The sequence below is a fragment of the Hyla sarda genome, chromosome 8, assembly GCF_029499605.1.
Source record: "Hyla sarda isolate aHylSar1 chromosome 8, aHylSar1.hap1, whole genome shotgun sequence".
Classification (NCBI taxonomy): Eukaryota; Metazoa; Chordata; class Amphibia; order Anura; family Hylidae; genus Hyla; species Hyla sarda.
In genome coordinates this window covers 8,542,541-8,566,274 of record NC_079196.1, presented here as the reverse complement: position 1 = coordinate 8,566,274, position 23,734 = coordinate 8,542,541, and the positions used below count along the sequence as shown (strand labels likewise).

General features: G+C 44.7%; 1 protein-coding gene across 1 annotated transcript; it reads right to left on the bottom strand.

Moving 5' to 3' along the window:
* Nucleotides 1-860: 860 nt before the first annotated feature.
* Nucleotides 861-11,660, bottom strand: INHBB (inhibin subunit beta B). Its single transcript, XM_056534662.1, has 2 exons — nt 9,623-11,660; nt 861-3,550 (listed from the first exon to the last, which is right to left on the bottom strand). The coding sequence occupies exons 1-2, from the start codon at nt 10,542-10,544 to the stop codon at nt 2,778-2,780; spliced, it is 1,695 nt and encodes a 564-aa protein (XP_056390637.1). The 5' UTR covers nt 10,545-11,660; the 3' UTR covers nt 861-2,777.
* Nucleotides 11,661-23,734: the final 12,074 nt, after the last annotated feature.

The window sequence follows — 23,734 nt, the reverse complement described above, 5'->3', positions numbered from 1 at the left end:
TCATGCATCAATTCAGTGCAAAACGTTAAACAATCCTTCGCTTAGGAAAAAAAAAGAAAAAAAAAAGAAAAAGCGAACGAATTTATTTCAAGTATAAAAAAATATATATTAGAAAATAAAATAATGTCTGTCGTGAGTCCATTGTGCCCCCCCCCCCCCCCCCCCCGGTGATGTAATTGAAATGCATAGCTCGGTGGGGTTTGCAAGCATTGTTTGGCGGGGTCATGTACTGTTTCTTCCCAAAATAATCGTATGCCGGCCGTCCTTCATACCGTTAGTATCACATACAAGAACTCTGCCCGATAATATCATCGAGAACTGTACATCAGATTCTGAAATAACACACCAGATCTTCTACGGGTACAATATATATATGTATATATAATGTATACAGATGCAGCCTTTATCTCTTTGGGGTTGCACTGTGAAAACTCAGCAGTACCCTAACCTGCAGTCCTATGTAAGGACAATTTTGAGATGCAGAAAATACATGATAAACTCAGTTCAGCTACATCTGTACACACATACAGTGGTCCCTCCAGTTACAATATGAATTGGTTCCAGGACGACCATTGTATGTTGAGACCATTGTATGTTGAGACCAGAACTCTATGGAAACCTGGTAATTGGTTCTGAAGCCCCCAAAATGTCATCCAAAAATAGGAAAATGTGAGGATTAAAGAAAAATAAGTAGAAAACTAATATAGATACAGCAAATCCTTATATATCAGAGTAATAAAGATCTGCTGGGAGCTGTAATCACTGTCTGTCAGTGTTTCCCAACCAGGGTGTCTCCAGCTGTTGCAAAACTACAACTCCCAGCATGCCCGGACAGCCTTCGGCTGTCCGGGCATGCTGGGAGTTGTAGTTTTGCAACAGCTGGAGGCACCCTGGTTGGGAAATGCTGGTCTATGTAGAGGACAGGAGCTTCTTCAGGGTTTTGTACAGAATACACAATGTCCTAAAAAAGTAACATGGAGCCGTCCTCACCTGGTGTTAAAAGGAGCAGCTAACCATGGCACAGGTAAAGAGTACTGAACATGTAATACCTCCCTGTACTGTAGGGGGAACTACCAGACACCAGTCAGTGCATACACTTCAGTAATACAGGTAAAGAGTACTGAACATGTAATACCTCCCTGTACTGTAGGAGGCGCTACCAGACACCAGTCAGTGCATACACTTCAGTAATACAGGTAAAGAGTACAGAACATGTAATACCTCCCTGTACTGTAGGGGGCGCTACCAGCCAGTCAGTTCATACACTTCAGTAATACAGGGGTTTTACCAGTAAAATGTCCATTCTGATTGGTCGGTTCTTCCGGGTATTGACACATTTCACAGATCTGGACTGTCCGTAGCATTGTATGTTGAGTCTGGTTTCAAGTTACAATGGTCCAGAAAAGACCATTGTATGTTGAAACTATTGTATGTTGAGGCCATTGTAAGTTGAGGGATCACTGTATATACATTATAGGGATGGCTTTAATCCCCATCAATAGGATTCATTGGCTTCCTGGCTCTTGCCTTAATACTATACCAATCCTGGTTCTGATGATACAATGTATCAGCTACTGATCTCATAGGTAGGTTGAACCTGATAGACTCTCGTCTTTTTTTTTTTTTTAAATTCTGATCAACTATGTAAATATACAATCTTCTACCTTGCAGAACTGCTGACCTTCCCACGAGATCTGTTATAACAATTGTTTTGTCTTATGAAAGGGATATGTGAGTATTTGCACACCTAGGACTTCCCCTCTCTAACATCACGTGTCGCATGCGGTCACATCATGAGTATTTGTGTGGCGAGGTTAAAATAAGTAGCTGTACATTTAATCTCCTGTGCTGCAGCGAGTGGCCCCTGCAGCATAGAAAGGGTTAAGTGAAATTAAGTGCACTGTCAAGTACCGTAATACAGGTAGTGAGAAGAGCAAGTGCTGCTGTTGAAATGGGTACCTAGTGGTTTGCAAGTGCTGTGTTGTCTGGAGCCCCCCGCCCCGACCCTGTCATTAGGGGATCTTTATATCCATCTGTACCTTCATCTGGATTCTCCCTGTTTTTAAACCCCTCAGTGCAAGATGAAATTGCAAAACAATGATTTAGCAGGCCATTGCATTATCAAAGGGGTTACAAAAATAATATATAAATATATATATATTTATAAGTATATATATCTGTATATCCATTCACTTCCATTGTCTCCTTTAGACGCCAGCTTGTGCATAAGATAAAGTCACATACAGTAGAAAAAGCTCCACAGCTCCATTGCTGGTTTCCAGACACATGTATTCTGCAGTTAATCCATAGTCAGATGCATAAAAGAAGCAAATATGGGAAGACCAATGTTTGGCTGCCCGTCATTCAGCAACAATGTAACTATACATTCCTCACTGCAAGTGCTGGAAGAGGGTCACAGAAAAAGCTCAGGAAGCTGGAACCCCCTTACCCAGGAAGGCCCAACTCCTCAGTTGGTCACTTAAGAAAGATGTTGTGGAATGTGCTAGTTTTCATCCCTTGACACGTTACAGTTGACCATAAGGTTTATGGAAACCTCTTGGCATTCTCCTCCCTCTGGTGTCACAGTGTTACGGATGTCTCAGTGAGTGGACATATGAGCTGACAATCTCATAAGCCATGTTTTTAAAGATGCCTGTGAAGACCATAGGGCGCCTCCAGACTGGCACTTGTCTCAAGTCATCTCTCCCCCTAGCGTCACTGTGACACAATATCCCATTGGTTGTACGGCGAAATTGGTCATAGTCTATCCACTCCAATCACGCACATCCACATTCCTCCACGATCATGTTAGGAACGTCCCTCTTGACAATATTGTACTCGTCGTCGAAGTACAGCATGGACATTGTACTTAATTTTGTTGGAATACAACAGGAGTTTACTGTCCCTGGATTCAGACCCCTCATCCTGTACTGATTCACCACTGCGGTGTGAAAGGACGAGGCAGAGCCCGGTACGCCAGCCAAGTAGGCAGGGCAGCTCCCCTCACAGTAATTGCCATAGTAACCCGATGGTGCTATGATCCAGTCATTCCACCCAATGAGGCGAAAGTCAATATAAAACTGTTGCCTGCAACACAGGTTTGTACGTCCATCACACTCAAGACCTCTTTTACGTATCCGATGCTTATTATCCGCAAGTCTAGCATGAACCACCAAAAATGGGCGGTGGGATTCCTCCCCTGGATCCACATACACTGGGTTTACAGACCATTCCTCACAGCCATCACACTGCACTTCTAAGTTAAGTCTACGATCACCCTTCTCAAAAAGAGCTTGGATGGTGTCAGTCAAGGGAAACGTGTGCCAACCACTCCTTCTGATATCCACTCTCTTCTCCACCAGGCTCATTTTGGCCGGGTTAGCAGGATCTTGGAAATGAAGTTTTATCCGGATTTTGCGTCTTCCGCTCTTTTCCAAGACTTCAGGAAGCTTGAGGTACAGCCAAAGGTTAGACTGAAAGACGAACAAGTTCTGGTTTCCTTCATTGGAAATGATGAATGTGAGTTGGACTCTGGAAGCTGTGGCATCATCTGTAGAAAGGAGTAAGGAGAAATGTGTGAAGATGTACAACCCCACGTGCAAGAAGTGTGCAGCTGTCTATCATGCAGCACAATCGAGGACATGTTCTATATACCTGCCAGAGCACAGGGTAAATCATACACTACTGGGCACTATTAGGCTGTACAATACATTGTATTGTTCAGACCACATCTCTGTCCAGAAAAAAACTATGGAAAACTTAAGGTAAATGTCCTGTCACTGACTATCACTGACCTCTCATGAGAACCATACATGGAATTGTGTTTGTAAATATAATTAATAAATAAATAAGGAAGGTAAAACTTTACCAAATAAACAGTTATCAAATATTATTAAATACATTTACCATTACATGATAACCATTTACTGCCTACTGTGAGTGCACTGAGCCCCTGTAGTCACTTCTACAGACCCCCATAAAGATGTACAACAAATAGTGTCCTTTCCTGATCACACTCCGCTCATATCAGGAATGAGAATGTAGTATCCTTTATACTGACCCACAGCCTGTATACTGACCTACCGTCTGTATACTGACCCACAGCCTGTATACTGCCCCCCCCCCCACCTGTATACTGACTGACAGGCTGTATGCTGACCCACCCCCCACCTGTATACTGACCCACAGCCTGTATACTGCCCCCCCCCACCTGTATACTGACCGACAGGCTGTATACTGACCCACAGCCTTTATGCTGACCCCCTACCTGTATACTGACCCACAGCCTTTATGCTGATCCCCCACCTGTATACTTACAGCCTGTATACTGCCCCCTTACCTGTATACTGACCCACAGCCTGTACACTGCCCCCCCCCCCCCACACCTGTATACTGACCGACAGGCTGTATGCTGACCCCCTACCTGTATACTGACCCACAGCCTCTATGCTGACCCCCTACCTGTATACTGACCCACAGCCTTTATGCTGATCCCCCACCTGTATACTGACCTACAGCCTGTATACTGTCCCCTTACCTGTATACTGACCCACAGCCTGTACACTCCCCCCCCCCACCTGTATACTGACCGACAGGCTGTATGCTGACCCCCCCACCTGTATACTGACCGACAGGCTGTATGCTGACCCACCCCCCACCTGTATACTGACCTACAGCCTGTATGCTGACCCCCTACCTGTATACTGACCCACAGCCTCTATCCTGAGCCCCACCTTATACTGACCCACAGCCTTTATGCTGATCCCCACCTGTATACTCACTTACAGCCTGTATACTGCCCCCTTACCTGTATACTGACCCACAGCCTGTACACTGGCCCCCACACCTGTATACTGACCCCCCCTTCACCTGTATACTGACACACAGCCTGTACACTGGCCCCCCACCTGTATACTGACCCACAGCCTGTATGCTGACCCCCACCTGTATACTGACCTACAGCCTGTATGCTGGCTGCCTACCTGTATACTGACCCCCTACCTGTATGCTGACCCCCTACCTGTATACTGACCCACAGCCTGTATGCTGACCCTCACCTGTATACTGACCTACAGCCTGTATGCTGACCCCCTACCTGTATACTGACCTACAGCCTGTATGCTGATCCCCTACCTGTATACTGACCTACAGCCTGTATGCTGGCTGCCTACCTGTATACTGACCCACAGCCTGTATGCTGACCCTCACCTGTATACTGACCCACAGCCTGTATGCTGACCCTCACCTGTACACTGACCTACAGCCTGTATGCTGACCCCCTACCTGTATACTGACCCACAGCCTGTATGCTGACCCCCACCTGTATACTGACCTACAGCCTGTATGCTGACCCCCTACCTGTATACTGACCAAAGCCTCTATGCTGACCCCCCCACCTGTATACTGACTTACAGCCTGTACAGTGACCCACAGCATGTATGCTGACCCCTACCTGTATACTGACCCATCACCTGTATACTAACCAAACACCTGTATACTAACCCACAGGCTGTATTATGACCAAACAACATTCAATTGACCCACAACCTGTATACTGACCCACATTCTAGCTGTCCCCTATATACTGCACCTCTATAATGTGTACCCTTATCTAGTATACACTGTGTATACTTTGTACCCTAATTCTGTATGTATTCTAATTCCGCTTTATAGTGTGCCGCTACACAATGTATCCCAATTCTGCTGCAACTGTGCCCATATAGTGTATGCCAATTCTGCTATATACTATGCCCTTTTACAGTGTATCCTAGTTCTGGTATATACTGTGTCTCTAAACAGTGCATCCTAGTTCTCATATATACTGTGCTCCTATACAGCGTGTACCAATTCTGCTACATACTGTGCCCCTATACAGTGTATCCTATTTCTGCTATATACTCTGCCCCTATACATTGTATTCCAGTTCAGCTATAAACTGTGCCTCTAAACAATGTACCCATTTGTCTATATACAGTTCCCATATACAGTGTATCCCAGTTCTGCTATATACTGTGCTCTCTACAGTGTGACCCAATGCTGCTGTATACTGTGCCCCTATACAGTGTTTCCCAGTTCTGCAATACACTTTGCCCGTATATACTGTATACGTTCTTTTAAATACTTTGCCCCTATACACTGTATTCTAGTTCTTTTAAATGCTTTGCCCCTATACACTGTATTCTAGTTCTACTATAAACTGTGCCCCTCTAAAGTGTGCCCCAATGCTGTTATATACTATGCCCCTCTACTGTGTATCCCATTTCTGCTATATACCTTACCCCTCTACGGTGTATCCCAGGTCAGATATATGTTGTACCTCTATAGTGTTTCCCATTTCTGCTATATACCTTACCCCTCTACGGTGTATCCCATTTCTGCTATATGCTGTCCCTCTATAGAGTGTTTCCCATTTCTGCTATATACCTTACCCCTCTAAGGTGTATCCCAGGTCCGATATATGTTGTACCTCTATAGAGTGTTTCCCATTTCTGCTATATACTTTACCTCTCTATGGTGTATCCCATTTCTGCTATATACTTTACCCCTCTATGGTGTATCCCAGGTCAGATATATGTTGTACCTCTATACAGTGTGTCCCATTTCTGCTATATACTTTACCCCTCTATGGTGTATCCCAGGTCAGATATATGTTGTACCTCTATAGAGTGTTTCCCATTTCTGCTATATACTTCACCCCTCTATGGTGTATCCCAGGTCAGATATATGTTGTACCTCTATAGAGTGTTTCCCATTTCTGCTATATGCTTTACCCCTCTATGGTGTATCCCAGGTCAGATATATGTTGTACCTCTATAGAGTGTTTCCATTTCTGCTATATACTTCACCCCTCTACGGTGTATCCCAGGTCAGATATATGTTGTACCTCTATAGAGTGTTTCCCATTTCTGCTATATACCTTACCCCTCTATGGTGTATCCCAGGTCCGATATATGTTGCACCTCTATAGAGTGTGTCCCATTTCTGCTATATACTTTACCCCTCTATGGTGTATCCCAGGTCAGATATATGTTGCACCTCTATACAGTGTTTCCCATTTCTGCTATATACTTTACCCCTCTATGGTGTATCCCAGGTCCGATATATGTTGTACCTCTATACAGTGTGTCCCATTTCTGCTATATACTTTACCCCTCTATGGTGTATCCCAGGTCAGATATATGTTGTACCTCTATACAGTGTGTCCCATTTCTGCTATATACTTTACCCCTCTATGGTGTATCCCAAGTCAGATATATGTTGTACCTCTATAGAGTGTTTCCCATTTCTGCTATATACTTTACCCCTCTATGGTGTATCCCAGGTCAGATATATGCTGTACCTCTATACAGTGTATCCCATTTCTGCTATATACTTTACCCCTCTATGGTGTATCCCAGGTCAGATATATGTTGCACCTCTATACAGTGTGTCCCAGTGCTGCTATATACTTTACCCCTCTACGGTGTATCCCAGGTCAGATATATGTTGTACCTCTATACAGTGTGTCCCATTTCTGCTATATACTTTACCCCTCTATGGTGTATCCCAGGTCAGATATATGTTGTACCTCTATACAGTGTGTCCCAGTGCTGCTATATACTTTACCCCTCTATGGTGTATCCCAGGTCCGATATATGTTGCACCTCTATACAGTGTGTCCCAGTGCTGCTATATACTTTACCCCTCTATGGTGTATCCCAGGTCAGATATATGTTGTACCTCTATACAGTGTGTTCCATTTCTGCTATATACCTTACCCCTCTATGGTGTATCCCAGGTCAGATATATGCTGTGCCTCTATACAGTGTGTCCCATTTCTGCTATATACTTTACCCCTCTATGGTGTATCCCAAGTCAGATATATGTTGCACCTCTATACAGTGTTTCCCATTTCTGCTATATACTTTACCCCTCTATGGTGTATCCCAGGTCCGATATATGTTGTGCCTCTATACAGTGTGTCCCAGTGCTGCTATATACTTTACCCCTCTATGGTGTATCCCAGGTCAGATATATGTTGTACCTCTATACAGTGTGTCCCATTTCTGCTATATACCTTACCCCTCTACGGTGTATCCCAGGTCAGATATATGCTGTGCCTCTATACAGTGTGTCCCAGTGCTGCTATATACCTTACCCCTCTATGGTGTATCCCAGGTCAGATATATGTTGTACCTCTATACAGTGTGTTCCATTTCTGCTATATACCTTACCCCTCTATGGTGTATCCCAGGTCAGATATATGCTGTGCCTCTTTACAGTGTGTCCCAGTGCTGCTATATACTTTACCCCTCTATGGTGTATCCCAGGTCAGATATATGCTGTGCCTCTATACAGTGTGTCCCATTTCTGCTATATACCTTACCCCTCTATGGTGTATCCCAGGTCAGATATATGTTGTACCTCTATAGAGTGTGTCCCATTTCTGCTATATACTTTACCCCTCTATGGTGTATCCCAGGTCCGATATATGTTGTACCTCTATACAGTGTGTCCCAGTGCTGCTATATACTTTACCCCTCTATGGTGTATCCCAGGTCAGATATATGTTGCACCTCTATACAGTGTATTCCATTTCTGCTATATACCTTACCCCTCTATGGTGTATCCCAAGTCAGATATATGTTGTACCTCTATACAGTGTGTTCCATTTCTGCTATATACCTTACCCCTCTATGGTGTATCCCAAGTCAGATATATGTTGTACCTCTATACAGTGTGTTCCATTTCTGCTATATACTTTACCCCTCTATGGTGTATCCCAGGTCAGATATATGTTGTGCCTCTATACAGTGTGTTCCATTTCTGCTATATACCTTACCCCTCTATGGTGTATCCCAGGTCAGATATATGTTGTGCCTCTATACAGTGTGTCCCAGTGCTGCTATATACCTTACCCCTCTATGGTGTATCCCAAGTCAGATATATGTTGTACCTCTATACAGTGTGTTCCATTTCTGCTATATACCTTACCCCTCTATGGTGTATCCCAGGTCAGATATATGCTGTGCCTCTATACAGTGTGTCCCATTTCTGCTATATACCTTACCCCTCTATGGTGTATCCCAGGTCAGATATATGCTGTGCCTCTATACAGTGTGTTCCATTTCTGCTATATACCTTACCCCTCTATGGTGTATCCCAGGTCAGATATATGTTGCACCTCTATACAGTGTGTCCCATTTCTGCTATATACTTTACCCCTCTATGGTGTATCCCAGGTCCGATATATGTTGTACCTCTATACAGTGTGTCCCATTTCTGCTATATACTTTACCCCTCTATGGTGTATCCCAGGTCAGATATATGCTGTACCTCTATACAGTGTGTCCCATTTCTGCTATATACCTTACCCCTCTATGGTGTATCCCAGGTCAGATATATGTTGTACCTCTATACAGTGTGTTCCATTTCTGCTATATACCTTACCCCTCTATGGTGTATCCCAGGTCAGATATATGCTGTACCTCTATACAGTGTGTCCCATTTCTGCTATATACCTTACCCCTCTATGGTGTATCCCAAGTCAGATATATGCTGTGCCTCTATACAGTGTGTCCCAGTGCTGCTATACACTGTGCTCCCATACACTTTAGCTGTATACTCTGGACCGGTGACGCACCTGCCTCTGCGAAGCTGATGATCTCGGAGGTGGCTCCGTGCTCGGGGCTGTCGGGGCCGGACATTCCGTGCCCGTCCAGGCTGGGGATCTCCAGGCGCCCGTCCTCCCGCAGGCGCCCGGCGTGCAGCTTCCTCAGGGCTGTCAGCATGGCGGCCCGGGGCACAGCATGGGTGATGTTCGGCCGCTCCCGCATCTGTAGCCGGGTGAGAATGTGGCGCTTCACCGCCTCCAAAAAGTCCTGCTCCAGCCCAGCGGGGTCCTCCGGGGGCCGCAGCCCGCAGGATGCACAGGTGTCCGGGGAGGAGGCAGGAGGATCGGGAGCTGCTGTGGGGCTGCCTGCGGCAGACACGACCAGGATGGCAAGCAAGAGGAGCGGGGAGCTGAGCCGCGGAGCTGATGATCTATCCCGGTGAGCCACGGAACTGAGCCGCGGAGCTGACGATCTATCCCGGTGAGCCACGGAACTGAGCCGCGGAGCTGACGATCTAACCGGAAGAACCATAGTCCTGAGCCGCGGAGCTGGCGATCTAACCGGGAGAGCCATGGTGCTGAGCCGCGGAGCTGGCGATCTAACCGGGAGAGCCATGGTGCTGAGCCGCGGAGCTGGCGATCTAACCGGGAGAGCCATGGTGCTGAGCCGCGGAGCTGGCGATCTAACCGGGAGAGCCATGGTGCTGAGCCGCGGAGCTGGCGATCTAACCGGGAGAGCCATGGTGCTGAGCCGCGGAGCTGGCGATCCAACCGGGAGAGCCATGGTGCTGAGCCGCGGAGCTGACGATCTAACCGGGAGAGCCATGGTGCTGAGCCGCGGAGCTGACGATCTAACCGGGAGAGCCATGGTGCTGAGCCGCGGAGCTGACGATCTAACCGGTAGAGCCATGGTGCTGAGCCGCGGAGCTGACGATCTAACCGGGAGAGCCATGGTGCTGAGCCGCGGAGCTGACGATCACCTCCTACTACACAGATCCGCAGCGTCCAGCTCCCCTCCCGGGGGCTCCACAGTACAGAAACAGGGGCTCCCAAAATAACAAGCGGCGGAGACCCCAGAGACCCGGCGCTTTATCCACAGTTTGCAAACAAGTCCAGTGCTCAACCCCAGAACTAGAGGTCCCTGTGGCAGAGATCTCCTAAATCCTGGGGTCAGTTTTGCAGAACTCCGCAATCTCTTAGATGCTGGTGACCCTTCTGATCCTCGGGGTCTTAGAGATTCCTGTGTGATCCCCTAGATCTTGTAGTCTCTCTGTGATCTCCCGGGTCTTGTAGTCTCTCTGTGATCTCCTGGGTCTTGCAGTCTCTCTGTGATCTCCTGGGTCTTGCAGTCTCTCTGTGATCTCCTGGGTCTTGCAGTCTGTGATCTCCTGGGTCTTGCAGTCTCTCTGTGATCTCCCGGGTCTTGTAGTCTCTCTGTGATCTCCTGGGTCTTGTAGTCTCTCTGTGATCTCCTGGGTCTTGCAGTCTCTCTGTGATCTCCTGGGTCTTGCAGTCTGTGATCTCCTGGGTCTTGCAGTCTCTCTGTGTTCTCCTGGGTCTTTTAGATTCCTTAGTGATCCCCTGGGTCTTGTAGATTCCTCATTGCCCCCCTGGATCTCGGGCTCCGCACTGTTCTCTGCTCTTCGCACTGCAGCTTGTGATCCGCACCGGAGCCGTCTCCACGTGTGCACCGGGCCCGGGCGCTGTCCCCCGCTGCTCTGCTGTCACTGCCCCAGCTTCCTATTCGTCACTCGCTGCTTCCTATTTATCCCGTGAGAACCTGACACAACACACGGCGCAGGGGACAGGGCTCTGTCACAGGCTGTTTGCAAACACTCAGCTCAACCAATGGGGGCGTAGCATTCATAGGGGGAGGGGGCATTATATACCCCCCTCACCCCAATTACTGGGGTGGAGCACAGGATAACAGGACCTCAATCATAGTATCACTAACGACATTGTACATACAGGACCCCAATCATAGTATCACAGAGGAGATGAGTACATACAGGACCCCAAACATAGTATCAAAGAGGTACATACAGGACCCCAATCATAGTATCACAGAGGGCATAGTACATACAGGACCCCAATCATAGTATCACTGAGGACATAGTACATACAGGACCCCAATCATAGTATCACAGAGGGCATAGTACATACAGGACCCCAAACATAGTATCAAAGAGGTACATACAGGACCCCAAACATAGTATCAAAGAGGTACATACAGGACCCCAAACATAGTATCACTGAGGACATAGTACATACAGGACCCCAAACATAGTATCACTGAGGACATAGTACATACAGGACCCCAAACATAGTATCACTGAGGACATAGTACATACAGGACCCCAAACATAGTATCACTGAGGACATAGTACATACAGGACCCCAAACATAGTATCACAGAGGGCATAGTACATACAGGACCCCAATCATAGTATCACAGAGGGCATAGTACATACAGGACCCCAATCATAGTATCACAGAGGGCATAGTACATACAGGACCCCAATCATAGTATCACAGAGGGCATAGTACATACAGGACCCCAGTCATAGTATCACAGAGGACATAGGTACATACAGGACCCCAGTCATAGTATCACAGAGGGCATAGTACATACAGGACCCCAAACATAGTATCACAGAGGACATAGGTACATACAGGACCCCAGTCATAGTATCACAGAGGGCATAGTACATACAGGACCCCAAACATAGTATCACTGAGGACATAGTACATACAGGACCCCAAACATAGTATCACTGAGGACATAGTACATACAGGACCCCAAACATAGTATCACTGAGGTACATACAGGACCCCAATCATAGTATCACAGAGGGCATAGTACATACAGGACCCCAAACATAGTATCACTGAGGACATAGTACATACAGGACCCCAAACATAGTATCACAGAGGGCATAGTACATACAGGACCCCAATCATAGTATCACAGAGGACATAGGTACATACAGGACCCCAAACATAGTATCACTGAGGACATAGTACATACAGGACCCCAAACATAGTATCACTGAGGACATAGTACATACAGGACCCCAAACATAGTATCACTGAGGACATAGTACATACAGGACCCCAAACATAGTATCACTGAGGTACATACAGGACCCCAATCATAGTATCACAGAGGGCATAGTACATACAGGACCCCAAACATAGTATCACTGAGGACATAGTACATACAGGACCCCAAACATAGTATCACTGAGGACATAGTACATACAGGACCCCAAACATAGTATCACAGAGGGCATAGTACATACAGGACCCCAATCATAGTATCACAGAGGGCATAGTACATACAGGACCCCAATCATAGTATCACAGAGGGCATAGTACATACAGGACCCCAATCATAGTATCAAAGAGGGCATAGTACATACAGGACCCCAGTCATAGTATCACAGAGGAGATGAGTACATACAGGACCCCCAATCATAGTATCACTGAGGAGATGAGTACATACAGGACCCCAATCATAGTATCAGAAGAGATGAGTACATACAGGACCCCAGTCATAGTATCACAGAGGAGATAAGTACATACAGGACCCCAATCATAGTATCACTGAGGAGATGAGTACATACAGGACCCCAATCATAGTATCAGAAGAGATGAGTACATACAGGACCCCAATCATAGTATCACAGAGGACATAGGTACATACAGGACCCCAGTCATAGTATCACTGAGGAGATGAGTATATACAGGACCCCAATCATAGTATCACTGAGGACATAGTACATACAGGACCCCAAATCATAGTATCACTGAGGAGAAGAGTACATACAGGACCCCAATCATAGTATCACTGAGGAGAAGAGTACATACAGGACCCCAATCATAGTATCACTGAGGACATAGTACATACAGGACCCCAAATCATAGTATCACTGAGGAGAAGAGTACATACAGGACCCCAATCATAGTATCACTGAGGAGATGAGTACATACAGGACCCCAATCATAGTATCAGAAGAGATGAGTACATACAGGACCCCAATCATAGTATCACAGAGGACATAGGTACATACAGGACCCCAGTCATAGTATCACTGAGGAGATGAGTACATACAGGACCCCAATCATAGTATCACTGAGGACATAGTACATACAGGACCCCAAATCATAGTATCACTGAGGAGAAGAGTACATACAGGACCCCAATCATAGTATCACTGAGGACATAGTACATACAGGACCCCAAATCATAGTATCACTGAGGAGAAGAGTACATACAGGACCCCAATCATAGTATCACTGAGGAGAAGAGTACATACAGGACCCCAATCATAGTATCACTGAGGACATAGTACATACAGGACCCCAAATCATAGTATCACTGAGGAGAAGAGTACATACAGGACCCCAATCATAGTATCACTGAGGACATAGTACATACAGGACCCCAAATCATAGTATCACTGAGGAGAAGAGTACATACAGGACCCCAATCATAGTATCACTGAGGACATAGTACATACAGGACCCCAAATCATAGTATCACTGAGGAGATGAGTACATACAGGACTCCCAATCATAGTATCACTGAGGAGATGAGTACATACAGGACCCCAATCATAGTATTACTGAAGACATAGTACATTTTGAATCCCAGTCCTAACATTACCTGTTCCACAGGCCATGGGGATTCTCTGGTCACCCCCAGCAGTCATTACTACAGATTAATAAAGATGAATAAAAATGACTTTATATTTATCTATCTATCTTATATCTATCATATATCTATCTATCAATCTATCTCATCTATCTATCTATCTAGTAATCCAAAGAGAAACAGCACTCCCTTGAGCTCAATATCCGTGGGTGCACGCAGAACCAGACCTTGGTCAGGGGTCCCAATTCAAAGAAAGTTCATATAAATCCGCAGCACAGAGGTCCAATATGGTGAAAAAGAAAAAACTTTATTCCATCATGTGAATGTCATCCAGCTATATCATATATATCAATCTATATCATATCTAGCTATCTATCCATCTATCTATCTCAAATCTATCTATCTCATATCTAGCTATCCATCTATCTCCTATCTATCTATCTTATATCTATCTTTCTCATATCTATCTATCTCCTATCTATCTATCTCATATCTATATACCTATCTATCTTTCCCCCCAGCCCCCCCCCCCCCCCTCTCTCTCGTAGCATATATTTATTTTGGGGGTGTATTCGTTTTTTCTGTATCCCCCTAATGTGTCCCTAGGAAAGAGCTCCACCATTCATTTAAGAAGCTTTTTGTTAACCCTTTGACTATTAAGACCCAACACAATACCTGGGAGATTCCTTTATATAAGTCCCCTCCCTCAGCACATTATAATCTTGTACTGTGCAGATTTCTTGAGTTTCCAGAATCAACACTAGCGCATGTTTAACTACATTTTCTTTGCATGTGACCCAAAGTAAAACTAATAATATTGTGTTTGGCCCCCCCACCTGGATGAAACACGGGGTGCACTCAGAAGACGTCTGTTATTCCTGTTAACAATAGCGCCATTATTGCAGCTATCTGCGGTTATTATAATCATCACCAGAGTTTTAATCCTTTTCTAATAAGAGTTTTTATTGCTCCTTTATATTCATTAGCTGAACAACCAGATGAAGCAGCTTTACTTAGGCTGAGAGGAATGATTAGCAGAGAGCGCCACCTGTCTGCCATAGCCGGACACACACCATACGGATACACAGTTACATCGACCATGGAATTATATTATCCGGGATTCCCTCTATACTGTATCTGTTTAGAAAAGTAAATGTTATTACGGCTCAATGCAGAACTTGGATAAGGCCAGGTTCTCATATAACTGGTGAGGTTGTGCCTAGAGAAAGTTTTAGAAAACCTGAAAGTTTGAGAAAAAAAACCTGTTGTTTAAAAAAAAAAAAAAAAATTGAATATGGATTATGTTCTTTTAGGGTCTATTCACGCGTACAGTATTCTGTGCAGATTTGATATGAAGGATTTCAAGCTGTCTTCAGTCATTCAGTTTACATTGAAATCTGCAGCAAAAATCCTGTGCATCAAATCTGCACAGAATACTGTACGTGTGAATAGACCACTAAAATGATAAATAATCTGCTTATATGATGGTATTCAAACTATATATATAATTTAGACCTTCATGAAAGACATCTGAGAATCTTTGTAAGTTTCCCAGTCTCACCTGAAGACAAGTAAATCCTGGAATACAATTCAAATACTAAAAATGCAAGTTTTAAAGAAGAGCAATATTCATTGCTGCAGGGAAATCCGCAGGAGCGCACACATGACTGCAACAGTAGAGCGTTCATATGAATGCAAGCTCACACGTCAATAGTACGTGAGGATAATCCTCGGAGGTTAAGGCCGATAGCTGATAACTTATACCGATATTCCGGTATTGCTTTTGCGGGGCCAGAGACCACCGTCACCACCCGCTTCTCTCCCCCTGCCTGTCCTGGGGTCCTCCTGAGACCTACCCCCCCCCCGACCTATCCTCTGGCCAGAGACTGCCGCCGCCCGCTTTCTCTCCCCCTGCTGGTCCTTAGTCCAACCACCGCCGCTGCCCCATTGCCTCCCCCATCCCCGGTTTTATAATTACCTGTTCCCGGGGTCCGCGCTACTTCTGGCTCCGGTGGCGTCTTCCTGAGCTGTCACTGTGCGTACTGATGGTGACGTCGCGTTGAGGACGTCACTCGTCATTGCGCAGCGCACAGCGTAACACAAGACGCCGCAGGAGCCAGAAATAGCGCGGACCCCGGGAACAGGTAATTATAAAACCGGGAATGGGGGAGGCAATGGGGCAGGGGCGGTGGTCTCTGGCCGGGCGGTGTGGTGGGGGGTGCGGTGCGGTCGGGGGGTGAGGGCGGGGCATTATCGGATTATCGGCAAGGTAATTGCCGATACCGATAACGTTCAAAATCGTGAATATCGGCCGATAATATCGACCAAACCGATAATCGGTCGATCCCTAATCAGAACCTCCAGCACTATGTTCCAAGGTATATAAGCCTTTCCTTTTTTTCGGAGGAAACAGAGATTTTCTACTTTGTAAAGGTAACCATTAGCTTTTTCCTTGCAGCAACGGATGTAAATAATTACGTCAATTTATGTGCAATTCAAAAGAACTTTCCTGCAAAAAAACCCCCACAAAAATAATAATGTTCTCCACCATCACAGATAATGTTCTCCCCATTACGAAAAACATTGTTTTCTCCCATCATAGATAACGTTCTCTCCCCTATCATAGATAACATTCTCTCCCCATCACAGATAACGTTCTCTCCCCTATCATAGATAACATTCTCTCCCCATCACAGATAATGTTCTCCCCATCACAGATAACGTTCTCTCCCCTATCATAAATAACATTCTCTCCCCCATCACAGATAATGTTCTCCCCATCACAGATAATGTTCTCCCCATCACAGATAACGTTCTCTCCCCTATCATAGATAACATTCTCTCCCCATCACAGATAACGTTCTCTCCCCTATCATAGATAACATTCTCTCCCCCATCACAGATAATGTTCTCCCCATCACAGATAACGTTCTCTCCCCTATCATAAATAACATTCTCTCCCCCATCACAGATAATGTTCTCCCCATCACAGATAATGTTCTCCCCATCACAGATAATGTTCTCTCCCTTATCATAGATAACATTCTCTTCCCCCTCACAGATAATGTTCTCCCCATTACCGTTCTTTCCCCTATCATAGATTATGTTCTCTCCCCATCACAGATAATGTTCTCTCCTCCATAAACCTGGGTTCACACTACGTTTTGTCCCATATGGGACCGCATACGGCAGGGGGAGCTGAAAACTTGCGCTCCGGTATGCCTTCGTATGCGGTCCCGTATGTAATTAATTTCAATGAGCTGACCGGAGTGAAACGCTGACTCCAGTCGGCTCATTTTTGCCCCATATGCGGTTTTCCACCGGACCTAAAATCGTAGTCGACCACGATTTTAGGTGCGGTGGGAAAACCGCATACGGGGCAAAAATGAGCCGACTGGAGTCAGCGTTTCACTCCGGTAAGCTCATTGAAATGAATTACATACGGGACCGCATACGAAGACATACGGGAGAGTAAGTTTTCTGATCCCCCTGCCGTATGCGGTCCCATATGGGACAAAACGTAGTGTGAACCCAGCCTAACATATAATGTTCTCCCCATTACAGATAATGTTCTCCCCATCACAGATAATGTTCTCTCCCCTATCATAGATAACATTCTCTCCCCCATCACAGATAACGCTCTCTCCCCCATCACAGATAACGTTCTCTCCCCTATCATAGATAATGTTCTCTCCCTTATCATAGATAACATTCTCTTCCCCCTCACAGATAATGTTCTCCCCATTACCGTTCTCTCCCCTATCATAGATTACGTTCTCTCCCCATCACAGATAATGTTCTCTCCTCCATAACAGATAATGTTCTCCCCATTACAGATAATGTTCTCCCTATCACAGATAACATTCTCTCCCCTATCATAGATAACATTCTCTCCCCCATCACAGATAACGTTCTCTCCCCCATCATAGAGAACGTTCTCTCCCCCATCACAAATAATATTTTCCCCATAACAGATAACGTTCTCTCCCCATCACTGATAATGTTCTCCTCCATCACAGATAATGTTCTCCCCATCACAGATAACGTTCTCTCCCCCATCACAGATAATGTTCTCCCCAATCCCAGATAATTTTCTCCTTCCCATCACAAATAATGTTCTCCTCCCCATCACAGGTAATGTTCTCCTCCATCACAAATAATGTTCTCTACCACCACAGATAATGTTCTCCCCTATCGCAGATAATGTCGTCTGCCTATTTTCTAGGTGACTAATTCATTAGTTTTTTTCTATTCCAGCATTGAAATTATTTTCCATTTTTAAAATTCCTCTACTCTCTTCCTCTACATTTTTCTAAAAATATTAAAAAATTCAAGAAAAAAAAAGGAAAAAACTCTATTTTTGCATGGCTTTTAAATGTCTGGAAATGCTACATCTTTAGTTGTGCCACATCAAGAACTGTTGAATGCATCAGTTTTTCAACCTGGTGCAGCAACGCCAGAGAATAACTATACCAAAGTACCCATAGGGATGTTAGCCTGTTACCGCTCACGATTTCCCCTTATGGGACACTGGACAGGAGAGTTCAGCTTGTTGCATTTGGCATCCCTATCCAGGATCTACGTGAGCCCAGCCTAAGTGGTTGTACAGTTGTGAGACACTATTGCATTTTTGGGGATTACTATATCTTGGATGCATAACTTTGCACATACACATACAATTCAATTCTGTAGCAATATACGGGATACAATCATGGCCAAAAATGTTGACACTAACACAAATTTTGGTTCTCACACAGTTTGCTGTTTCAGTAAATTTAGATATTTTGGTCAGATGTTTCTATGGTTACTAAAGTACAATTATAATTTTTCTATTTTTGTGTATATGGGGCTGTATTTTTTTGCAAAAATTTGCATTTGGTTTTCATGTTTATGCTGCTCACCATGTGGGACCATAAACCTTATACTGTATTTTAATATTTCTGACAATTTCCAACGTGATAATTCTAAGTACGTTTATTTATTTATTTTTCTTTCTTTTTTTTTTGTCAAATGGGAAAAGAAAGGTGCTAAAAATTTTTATGAGGGAAGGGGCTTTTATATTATTTTAAAAACATTTTTATTTTATTTTTTTTACCACTTTGAAGTGGGACTTTTATATGCGATCACTAGATTGCAATCGATGTATAATGCAATGCCTATTACATAGCATTATACTGTGTAATCGGTGCTTGACGGATCCAGGCTGAATTAATGGACCGTCAGTCCAGCAGTCAGAGGCAGGTAAGAACCTTTGCGATCATGTTGTGGGGGTCTAATAAGCACCCTAAGTTAACTGGCATGTTAACTGGCATAACTATAATACTGTGGCATTAGTCATGGCATCTAAAGGGTTAATGTTGAGGATCGCTGCTCCTCGTTATTAGCAAAGAGGTTCCGGCTACTTCGCTCGTTTCATAGTCACTTAATGCTCAACGCCGTTTAGATATGTCAAATGTCGTCTAGGGGTATCATATTGTATTGTCTGGATACAATTCTCCCAGCATGCCCTGAAAGCCTTTGGTGGAGCCCTTGGAGGGCTATCCTGGGAAGAGATTCTGATAAAAACCTTGTATAATAATTACTATTCTCAGATTTTCACAATGTAATTATTAAAGATACAAGATGATACAAGATTATAATGTAACAGACAAATGGAAATACAAAAAACTTTCCATATTAATGCGTTGTGGGGGCTTTAGGATTGGTGAGAGACCAAGAAGGTAACTAGCACCATATTCACCAACATCTGATAAATTTTTTTTAAACCCTTGACATTGAAGATGATCTAGTCTTATACCTTTAACTCATTCCTGACACAAAATGTACATGTAGGTTTTAATGCTAGAAAGATTATATAAGGTTCAGGGGCTGATGCCGCTCCATACAGGGCAGGAGTGTCTATATCTATTATAGTCAGCAATGGCTGGGATCTGAGATAACTCTGATCCTCGTTGTTAGATCCCAGAATTAATAGTGACTGTGACATCTAGGTTGTTAGAAACAGGGTTATGGACCCTATCTCTCCTCTATCCGGTCCCCCTGACCATTGCCCAGCAAGTAAGATGGAAACCAGGGCCTAGTAAGCCCCTCAAGACCTGCCCCAACATTGTTTTCCCAGCACACCCTACTGACGGCAAGCTCTACTAATAATGCATTTGGATCGCAAAACAGTGCAATTATTAATACAGTGTATTGTTCAAAAAGATCAAGCAATTGATTGTACACCTCAGGTGAAAAAAATGTGTAATTGGTTAGGGAAAAAATAAACTGATACTCACCTGCCCTGATCCCCCTGCCGCCACTGCTTCTTGTCCCCAGTCCTCTTGGCTACTTACTATTCGCTGATGACGCGTCATCCCCGCAGGAACTGCCGGCTCAGCCAATCACTAACCGCAGTCATCATGCCTGTCAGTGATTGGCTGAACAGTTAAAAAGGGACGTCACATCATCAGCAACAGGAAGCAGTCAAGAGGACCAGGTACCAGAAGCACGAGATCAAGGCGGGTGAGTATAAGAACACACAACATTATTGCTGTTTAAGATTTTTATATGAAAAACCATATTTATAATATTTTATATGAAAAACCATATTCGTTAACGGCTGCTAAAAACAGATGCTGCAGGATGCCATATAGCATAATCCGTTTCCCACTGACTTCTTTATTAAAATAAATTAGATCATAACGTATACGTTTTAAGTGTACACAATAACATAGTTGAATATTGTACTGTAAAAGAAAAAATGCAGCGTGAACCCAGTCTTGTTTATTTTTACCCCATATAAATATATATTATTTCTTGTCCCAGGATATGTTTAGATAGGCTTAAAGGGGTACTCCGCTGCTCAGCATTTGGGACAAACTGTTCCGAACGCTGGAGCCGGCGCCAGGAGCTTGTGACATCATAGTCCAGCAGCCGTCACGCCCCCTCTCATAGACTTTCATTGAGGGGGCGGGACGTGACATCATGAGGGGGCAGTTTGTTCACAAACGCTGAGCAGGGGAGTACCCCTTTATCCCTTAACGACGCAGGACGTAAATGTACGTCCTGGTTAGCTGGTACTTAACGAACCAGGACGTACAATTACGTCCTATGCATAACTGCGAGCATCGGAGCGATGCTTGCATCATGTGCGGCAGGTCCTGGCAGCTGATAGCAGCCAGGGACCCGCCCATAATGGCGGACATCCGCAATCGCGCGGATGTCTGACATTAACCCCTCAAATGCCGTGATCAATACAGATCACGGCATCTGCAGCATTGCGGACACTAAAATGGATGATCGGATCGGCCGCAGCGCTGCCGCTGCGATCCGATCATCCAGCATGGCAGCTGGAGGTACCCTCACCTGCCTCCGCTGCCTTCCACGGGTCTTCTGCTCTGGTCTGCGATCGAGCAGACCAGAGCAGAAGATGACCGATAATACTGATCAGTGCTATGCCTTATACATAAACAGTATTAGCAATCAAATGATAGCTATAAATAGTCCCCTATGGGGACTATTAAAGTGTAAAAATCTAAGTAAAAAAAGTAAAAAATCAAAGTAAAAAAAATTAGAAAAAACCCCTCCCCCAATAAAAACATAAATTGTCCCATTTTCCCTATTTCACCCCCAAAAAGTGTAAAAAAAATATTTTATATACATATTTGGGGTGCATAAATATCCAAACTATTAAAATAAAATGTTGATGATACCGTACGGTGAATGGCGTGAACGTAAAAAAAAAGTCCAAAATAGCTGCTTTTTATAACATTTTATTCCCAAAAATTTTTATAAAAATTAACCAATAAAAAGTACAGATTACGGCGCAAAAAATTAGCCCTCATACCGCCGCTTATACGGAAAAATGAAAAAGTTATAGGTCTTCAAAATAGGGGGATTTTAAACGTACTAATTTGGTTAAACAGTTTGCGATTTTTTTTAAGCGCAACAGTAATAGAAAAGTATGTTATAATGGGTATCATTTTAATCGTATTGACCCAAAGAATAAAGAACACATGTAATTTTTACTGTTAATTGTACGGCATGAAAACGAAAACTTCCAAAATTGGCAAAATTGCGGTTTTCTTTTTAATTTCCCCACACAAATAGTATTCTTTTGGTTGCGCCATACATTTTATGGTAAAGTTAGTGATGGTATTACAACGGACAACTGGTCGCGCAAAAAACAAGCCCTCATACTATTCTGTGAATGAAAATGTAAAAGAGTCATAATTTTTTGAGGGCGAGGAGGAAAAAATGAAAACGTAAAAATAAAATTGTCTGAGTCCTTAAGGGGTTAAGAGCCCAGTCTGCTTGGAAATTCTGGTGCAGAAGCCAACTATTGTTTTAATAGGATTTTGCTGCACCGTGCACACTGCAGTGGAATTTTTGCAGCGAAGATTCCGTAATCTGTGCTCCTTCTTTTTTGCAGAATTCCATGTGGACCTTAGTGCCGTGATATTCCAGAATATTTCCACATGGAAATTCCATAATGTGAATTGGCACTAGGAAAAAAAAAGAAAAACACAATAAAAATGACAGAGACAAAACCGCGGTGAGAAGACGGCCTAAGAAATAGCTCCATGTCTGGTCTCATCATAATCGTACTGACCGCAGAGTAAACGCAGTAGAAACGAAAACCGCACACAACAGCAGAACTGCACTTTTTTTCTACTTTAATCCATTAACCTCTTCAGGACCCATGTCGTACCCGTACGTCATGGGACCCTGGTACTTAAGGACCCATGACGTACACGTACGGCTGTGGGAATTTCGGTCCCTGACGCGCATTGGGCAGGGATCGAACTGGGGTGATTGCTGATATCGATCAGCAGGCACCCCGCGCAAATGCCCAGGGGGATCATCAGGCCCCCACATGTCGGCGATCGTGGCAAAGCGCAAGTGAATTCACACTTGCAATTTGCGCGATTCCGGGTCATTACGGGTCTATGGTGACCCGGAAAAAAAGGGGGATCGCGGTTGTCCAAGACACCTACGATCCCCCTGAAGGGATAGGAGTGAGGTGGCTGGGGTGCCACCCCTCCTATCGCTGCTATTGGTCGCCAGAAGCGACAACCAATAGCAGATCGGCGGTTACTTTTGGTTTCCCCGTTCTGCCCACCCACAATAGGCGGGGTAGGACGGGGAAACCGACAGGGATCGGCGCCGAAGGTCACTTTCCGATCGGAGGCTGCGGGCGATGGTGATCGGCGGGCGGCGATGTCCCTGGATCCTACAGAAGCTGGTGAGTTGCCTAGCAACATCTGGAGGGCTACAGTTTGAGACTACTATACAGTGGTAGCCCTTCAGATGTTGCAAAACTACAACAACCAGCATGCCCAGACAGCTGTTTGGGCATGCTGGGAGTTGTAGTTTTTAAACAGCTGGAGGTCTACAATTTAGAGACCACTGCACAGTGATCTCAAAACTGTGGCCCTCTAGATCTTGCAAAACTACAACTCCTAGCATGCATACACAGCAGTTTGCTGTCTGTGCATGCTGGG